At 40.6% G+C, this 8,559-nt stretch overlaps 1 protein-coding gene across 3 annotated transcripts in view; it reads right to left on the reverse strand.

The window, feature by feature from the left end:
• The window catches only part of AFAP1L2 (actin filament associated protein 1 like 2), a 130,020-nt gene extending 122,741 nt beyond the window's left edge, over nt 1-7,279 (reverse strand). The window contains exons 1-2 of one of the 3 annotated variants that reach the window (XM_031955883.1): nt 6,814-7,279; nt 71-119 (exon numbers count right to left, since the gene is read on the reverse strand). In XM_031955883.1, coding sequence (XP_031811743.1) covers nt 71-119; nt 6,814-7,140 — 376 coding nt within the window. In that variant the 5' untranslated portion in view covers nt 7,141-7,279. Of the gene's footprint in view, nt 1-70; nt 125-6,813 lie in introns of all 3 variants that reach the window. The other 2 variants (XM_023495771.2, XM_023495775.2) reach the window with 2 other exon arrangements.
• Between the last annotated feature and the right edge of the window lie 1,280 nt (nt 7,280-8,559).

Raw genomic sequence — 8,559 nt, forward strand, 5'->3', positions numbered from 1 at the left:
AGGACAATACACTTGAGGGAATACACTAAAGTTGGGCTGCTAAAGAGGTCAGAGAGATATGAATACTCACAAGTAGAAACCTGCAGAATCCTTCTGTGTACCATCAGACAGCAACACTTCTGTGCTGGAACAGATAGAAATAACACTCTAGTCGAGGTGACACTACACAGGTAGAGGCTGAGCTTTCAACTCTTGGACCTGGTTTTAACTTTAATCATGTTAGTAGCATAGGTGTTGAAGCTGAGCATTCCACAAAAATATAGGCTTTTTATACCAAGAACAGCATTTGTTATGTTAGTTCACCACGAGGGAAGCTCTACTGTTTTAGAGCATTGTCCCAATGCTGACTGCAATTAAGTCTGAGAAAGATATTAAATACCTTCTGCCCAAATTTTTCCCTCTATTAACTGGAAGCAGGTGAGTCTCCTTCACACAGATATGAAAACACTTGAGTTTTTCCCCATCAAAAAACATGAACATAGCTATTAGAAAAGGAGTTACATATCTTTAATCTTTTGTAAAGCACACCAGATTTAGATTCAGAAGAGCTACATTTAAATCCTAGCTCTAATTTTTCTTGTGTGATTGAAGACAAATTTCAGCCTCTATTTCCTTCTCTGTCACTTAAGGATGTTGCCTTATTAGGAACAGTGGGTCTCAAGTTTTTTGGTCTCAGGCTCCCTTTACACTCTAGAAAATTATCAAGTACCTTAAATAATTTTCATTTATGTGGGATATATATGTGTATATATTTGGATAATTTCTAAATTTTCTTCCAACTCTAAATTCTATAATTTTTTTTTTCATTTCAGAGGTCTCATTGATGAGAGTAGGGGACCCGATTTTCATTATATTATATATTATGCATTATTAATATTCCATTACGTTTCTTCTCAACTCTCTTTTTGGGAACAGTTTAGCTTAACCTCTCTGGAGGGTCTCAATGAACCCATTCCTCAAAAAAGCATAAATGAATCACTGTATTTCAGTGGGCTACTTCAAACTGAGCTAACTTTCCTTGGAGATATTGGGATGGAAAAATCCTTGAGAAGCAAATTCCTCACACATTTTACTGCATATTCTTCCCATTAAGTCGGCTACTTTTAAGCTCTTAACAGGAAATTTATTTTGTTTTTAAGAACTGCAATCCCAATCCATCTTCCCACCCACACAGCCTCCAAAACCAATGAAGAACCTAATGAAGCTTCCTTTAAAATCACAGAATTGTAGGACTAGAGAATATCCCTTCCAAATCTCATTTTTCTGGTAGGAAGTTAAGGCCCAGTGCTATAAAATGATTAGCTTAAAGTCACACAGCAAGTTAGTGACACAGTTGGAACTAGAATCCAGGTCTTATCATCATCACCTGTTGATTGTTCTTTCCACACCACAAAGCCCCTTGCCTGCTCCCTTTCTTGGCCACAACCAATGATCTATGAAGCAACCATTCTCTTCTGTTTTGGGAAAGAGCCTTCCCTTTCTCCTGAAAGAACATTGCAGACTTTTGTGGAGAAACATTTCCCATCATTAAGAGATTTAGAAGAAAATTGGCACAACTTACTAAACTTTGAAGGTTCCCCCCACCCCCCTCTCCTTCCCTTTAACTGTACTTGGAACTAGTGAGGTTCCCAGAGTCACCCTCCCCTCTAGAATAACGGGAAGATCCCAAAGTAGAATCCCCTCTCCTGACCTTCCTCCACCCTCTCTTAACGCAACCGAAAGCTGACCCCTCAGCATTTCTATTTAGAGGCAATGCTTTGCTGGAGCACCAATAGATCTCCCACACACTAAAAAAAACTTCAAAGTCCCAAGAGCTGAGAGTTTAGTGCAAAGAATGAAGATTTGGCTTTACACTATAAAGACACAAAATCCAAGATTGTGGAGGATTTTAGTGTGCCCACTTTTAGATTTATCTTTAAAAAAAAATTTCGGTTCCACAACTTCACTTCATGGCTGATTGGATTTGCTAATACACTCGATTTGCCTTTCAGATTTGAGAGAATATTAAAGGATTGCAGAATTCCTTAATTTTCTACCACTTTAAAGACTGTGCTATATATTTTTAAAAGGGTATGAAGAAAAACTTGAATGAGGAAAAAAATTGATGCCCATTTGGGAGGGGGAAAAAAAAAAGTCTGCTATTCCTATAACTGAAATAAGCAGTATTCCTGTCTTCTTTTGAGACCTCTGTTAAACATAGCTTAGTACTCCCAAAGGACCTATGGGATCATTGGAGTCTCTGCACTAATATGTCTTTTTTAAACTAGTCACATGTTCCAGTAGGTATAGCTTTTTGGTAGTTGTGTAACTGAATTTAAAAAAAACCAGAAGCACAATCATTCTTTCAATATACCACTGCACAAATAAAAGTCAATTTGTTTCAATTATATAGGACTTCACTTGAAAACATGCTACAATTTTGGTTGCCCCTTGCTGAAGCATTCCAAAGTTTAGTCAAGAGATAGCAAGTCATTAACATCTGGCACCAGACAACTCCACAGCTGGAGGAGCAATAGGAACCAAATTTCTTGACCACATGACAATTCTACCCAATGAGCTCAAATTAATTGAAACTGTATGTGTTATAAATATGTAAACATAAAGAGAAAAAAAATATTTTCAAGTTCTTACTACAGAAATATGCGAATTAAGTACCAAAAATTCCTAAGTTTCTTCTTATGAGGGTACAAAGCAGCAAATTTGGGACACAACATTTTAAGGACTTCTCAGGACTGTTCCCTGGAAAGCTTTATCTCTCTCCGAAGGATAATTTACTTTGTTTATATTTGTGGAATTTATTATTACTCTTTTCAAATAAAATGAGGAGTGAATAAATGGCAATTTTAGTAAGAAAAATTTTCAAAGTAAAACTTATATACAACTCCTGGTATATAACATCACATATGAAGTCCCAAGAATACACAAACATACACATAGCAACTCTCTCACTTTTGAAAAGATCAGACTAGACATCCAAGAACAGAACTTATTTTAAAACTGGAGCTAAAGCTCTTTTGTTAATCTTAAAAATTACAAAACGTATTCTAAGACTATAAAGAAGGAGATAAGGTATTCTGTATGTTGGGACATGTATTAAGGGGAAGGAATGAAGAATTAGAAACAAGTTATGGCACTTAAATACCTAATAATAATAATAATTTCCACAAATAGTAACAATTTAAGTACACTGAGTTGTTTTTAACTTAATTGTTAAACATCTGCCTAGTTATTCCATAAATGTTCAGGTTTGCCAAATAAATTGCCATCAAATCTTTGTAACGTGTGGGAGGTTTGGGTAGACTTTAAATAGGGCCAAATCAGGTAGTTTTTAGAGCTGGAGTTCCATAAGGACTGACTTCTCTTCCATTTAGCTTAGATGAAATGGTTAATTTAGTACATCTTCAAGGTGAAATGATACCACCTGTCAGGAATACAGTGAGGAGTTAAACATCTATCAGATGTTCCACAGGGGGTAAAAGTGTAAATAAGGACCTGTAGTGTTATTTAAAAAAAAAAAAGAAAGAAAGAAAGAAAGAAAAGAACAACAATAGTTAAGAGTTCTATAGCCCTTTTAGGTCTGCAAAGTGCTTTACAATGTTACTTCATTTGAGAAAAAAGTTTGGAGATATGTATTCCAAATCAAATTATATACATACACACACGCATGTATATGCGTACATGTATATATACATACCTATTGCAATCAGATATACATATATCTCTGTGCACATATACATGTGTATATTGTAGATATATACATTCACCAGGGATGACTCAGGTTTCACAGCTTAGCAATTAAAGCATCACATCATTTAAGTTACTACAAGCCAAGATACAAGGGGAAAAAAAAACTTCGATGCTTAGTGCCATGTTAAAATGAAAATCTTTTGTAAGATGTCTGGTTGGATTGGCTAGACATTCTCTAAATGATTTGCATTTTGCCTTTGGGAGTATTTTCATGCTCACAGAAGAAAAAAAATTGTGGGAATATATCTTTATATCTATCTATCTTACATATATCTTTAAGAATGCTTAGTTATCTAGTCAGGGGTCAGGCAAGAGCCATTAGTAGGAAATCTTGACAATATTTGGGCATTCTGAAGAGAAACCACAAATATTTCTAACTTAAAAACAAATATGTTGTATTTTAAAAGCAGTTTTCAACCAAGGACTTGAAAACCCTCATCAAATTCTTGGTCATTTTCCTTTGTGAGCTAAATGGTAGCAAACTTTTTTCTTTACAGGAAGGAAAGAGGCCTAGAGAAAAAATTAGTAACTGATACAAGAGCAAAAATAGGTCGTGGGATTTAGATTTTAAAGAGACCTTGGAGATCACCTACTAACCTCCTCATTTTATGGATGAGAAAATGGGGGCCCAGAGAAGTTAAGTGTTTTGTCTAAGATCATACAAGTTGTAAATAACTGGGCTAGGAAGTGTTTAAACCCAAGTTGTTGGACTCCAAATCCAGGGTTTTTTCCTCCCATTATAACATTCTGGTTGTCCAAGTCACTAGCAAAAAGGACCCAGATGGGGTTATACAGAAATGATGAAGACTATGAAGAAAACCTACAGAAAGAAGATTTTGAAAGGGTCAAAAGGGAAATAGTTCTAGCTATTCATTAAATTGAATAACACAATCAAATATTCTACTCTCACTTGGTTTTTTGATCTATTGAATCTTCATCTATGTCTAAAGCAAAAAACCATTTCCTTCCTAATATCCTTAGGAAGGAACCTATCTATGATTTCAGATGCTCTTACCTCCAACGTTCCCTACAGACCTGAACACCAAATTTAAACATGTAATTTGCACCAGTGGTGTAGGGTAGGAGTGGAGTCCGGGGTTAGGAGAGTACAGTAAATAAAAAAATATCCATGTTCAATAACCAGTCATTACTGCCTTTAGGGGGAAATTTATTTGGAGGGTGAGAGAGAATGCAACCATGCAGGGAAAGGAAGTTCCTAAAGTTGAATCCTGCCCCAAAGGATTGTGGGAGAAAAACACACTGGGAAAAGGCCACCATTGAGATGTGCCTCAGGGTGACTCCAAAGGAGCAGCAAAAACAATACTCAAAGCAATCTGTATGAAGCAAGCCACCATCCTATCCACTTCATTACCTCCAGCACCTTGATATAGAACTTTAACGTTTGCAAAGCATTTTACACATTATTTTATTTTATCCTTACAACAATCCTAGATGATGGGGGTTATGATTATGAAGAAATTGAAGTAGACAGCGGTTAGGTTAACTAATACAGGGTCATATAGTAGTGTCACAATTTTAACTTATATCTTTCTATCCACTGAAAAATCTAGCTTCTGTCCATCTGTTTCAGCTTTGGAAACAAACAAATCAGAGAGAAAATGTCTATTGACAGATGCAATTCAAAATGCTTTAAAAAAATCTCTCAGGAGTCAATAATTTTATGAGTTGAGACCCTTTCCTCTTCTTGCACAAGATTTTGCTTTAATAATCTATCAGAAGTCATTTTTATGGGTAAAGAACCTTTCCTCTTCTTGAGGAACACTTGTTTTTCTTCTTTCAATTCGTGAAAGTGGAGAGAAAGGTTTAAGAGGGGAAGAGGCTTGCTAACCTCCCCCCTTCAAACTCCCTCTCTCCTCCGTCTCCTTCCCCTTCCTTGTCCCTTCTTCTGCTCCCTTCTCTCTCCCGGCTCATAGCTTGTTCAACAAACCAAGCCGGGAAAGAAACTCTGGGCCCCTTCTATTCGTTTCCATTGAAGAACCTATAACCAGGTTGGGAAGGGGGTTGTTCTAGAACCAGTCTTTACACATTAATGAACAAGTGAGGCAATTTACATGTCAGCTTAGTCTAACCAGGTAATTGTCTCAGCTTGACTAGCAGAGACCTGCCCTGTGGCTGAGACTGAGGAGATCCAGGGACACATGATGTCTTTGCTATTTGCTTATCGCTCCAGTTCAGCCCACCTTTTAAAGTATACTAGACTGAGGGAGAATGGTGATTGTTTTTTGGTTTTGGTTCAAAGAATGCAGAAGGTGACAAATCCCACGAAATCTTTCTTTATTAAGGAACAATAAGGCGAGAGTAGAATGCCTTGTTTTTCGGCATCACTCCCAAGGCAGTTGGAAAAACTTCGTGGAACAACAAATTCATGCCTGGATCTAAAGCCGCCTTTCCCCATTCCACTACTAAAATGCATACCAAGTGCTCCCCCTTCCCAGGCAAACCGAAAATTTCCCACCCAGGCTAGCTCCCTCCAAAGAGAGGTGGAGATCTCCGCTCTCTTTTCGGGGGAAGGGGAATTGCTTGAGCTACAAACATCTTTCAAGGCCACTCAGCCTCCAGTGAGGACTCCGAGGGCTGCCACTCCAGCAGGTGACTTTTTCCCAGGGTGACGCAGAAGGGCGCTCTGGGGGGATCCGAGTAATTAATCTGCCGTATCTTGCACCCCGCCATTCTCCAAACACGCGTCCAGCACCCCCAAACCAAAACCCCTCGACTAGCCCAAACCAATTCCCTCCCGCTTGCCTCATTCTCGAGAGAGGATGAGCCTCCCTCGAGCCCAGGGCGGGGGCCACCCACACGGAGAGCCCCGGCGCCGGCGCCCCTTCTCTTCCCTTCCTAGGCTAGAGGCAACCGGCTGTTTACCTGCGATCCGGGAAAGGATCAAGATGTGGACAGTCTCTAAACTGTCCTCCTCCAATTTGGAGACTAGTTTGGCCAGGGGACAAGTTCTCGATCGGGGATGAGCGCGAGCGCTTCCCTGGGAACTGAATGGCATGGGACTCCTCCCGCAGCCCAGTGCGTCGGCAGCCCCAGATTTCCCCTCACCTTTGTATTTCTCCATCTGGTCCGTCCTAGGTGGCTCCGGCCCCCTCCCACGCTGGTTGTCCCGGGAGCCTGTGGGGCGCTAGGACTGAATGGGGGGTGGGGGTGGGAGAAGCGGACGCTCGGAATTTCGCTCCGGATCTTGGATCTCAGCTCCCAGCTCGCAGCTCCCAGCTCCCAGCTCTCTCTCTGGCTGGGAGAGTTCTTGCTCCCCTCGGTCCCTGCTGGCCCCTCCCAGCAAGGACACGCCCAGCCGCTGTACCCGCCGGAGCTGCTTGCCCTGCTCTGTTCCCTGAAGCCGCCCTGGGCAAGCGCGCCGCGGGGGTCCATGCCCAGGCGGCTGCGGCCGCTGGTACTGCCCACGCCCTTCCCGCGTGGCTGAAACTCCACAGGACACAAGGGCTGGGCGAGGCAGAACGGGGAAGAGAAGGGCGGGCTGCAGACGGATTATCTCTTTTTAAACACACACACACACAGAGTCTCTTCTTAAACACACACACACACACGGATTGTCTCTTCTTAAACAAACACACACACACACACACACACACACACACTCTTTTCTGAGATTTCTTAAAGTCTGAGATCACCAGGTGCTGCTGGAAACAACTATGGAGTTCACTCCATAGTTAATTATGGGCCAATTAAAAGAATCGGCCCAGCTGACCCCCACTCCGGCCCTGGTGCTTTCTCCTTTGAGCAAGGGCTCCTTTACTCTCCACCTGTAGATCACATAATTGTGTATAACTCCTCTCTCTCCCGCTGAGCTGTAAACTTTTACTTTCTCCCACTTCACGGTGCTTGGAACATCCCAGGTGTTCCATGAGGGGCTGTTGAAACCTAAAAATCCATCAAGTAGGAATTTTTCTCCACCAGCACATTCCCCTTCTCAATCATCTGAGATTAATTGCACTGTGGGGTCGTAGATTTAGTCTTGAAAAAGTCCTTAAGGGTGATTTAATCCAACCTTGTTTAGAAATAGAAGCCTATAAAGGTTTTCACCTGCATCAAATAAGTAGTGGAGTCAGACTTCAAACTCAGGCCTCTCACACCAGATTCACTGCTTTCCTTTGCTAAACTACTGGGGAAAGTGCATTCCTACATTACCTCCATCATTACCTCCCCCAACTCCTTTGAGCTAGTCATCACACTTCAATAGACCCTGACTTCCTATAGCCGATTTCCTACTCTCCATCTTCCCATTGACAAGATCTCTGAGGACTTTGTTAGTAAAAGTGCTACATTTGGAGTCAGGAAGGTCTTGATTCAAATCCCACTCTATTACTTGCAGAATTAACAATGAGCAAGTCACTTAAACTTTCCCAGCCTGTTTCCTCCTCTGTAAATTAGAGATAACACTTTTAGTCTTACATCAACGGTGCCATGAGACTGAAACAATATGTGAAGTGCTTTTAAAGTTGTAATGCAGTGATTTATGTATTAATTATGGCAATGCTGGGCCTGGAATCAGGAAGACCTCAGTTCAAATATGGCCTCAGAATTGACTAATTTGGTGAACCTGCACAAGTCACTTAATTCTGCCTCAGTTTCCTAATCTGTAATTTGAGGTGGAGAAGGGAATGACAAACTACTTCAGTACCTTTACCAAAAAAAACCCAAATGGGGTCATGAAGAGTTGGGTTGAAATGACTAAATAAAACACTGTGTAATTATTATTGTTATATGCTGCTCTGAAAAAAATGCTTGCTACCCTTAAGATGCCATGTAACTGTGAGAAATTTTAATTAG

The sequence above is a fragment of the Sarcophilus harrisii genome, chromosome 2 (genome assembly GCF_902635505.1).
Source record: "Sarcophilus harrisii chromosome 2, mSarHar1.11, whole genome shotgun sequence".
Classification (NCBI taxonomy): domain Eukaryota; kingdom Metazoa; phylum Chordata; class Mammalia; order Dasyuromorphia; family Dasyuridae; genus Sarcophilus; species Sarcophilus harrisii.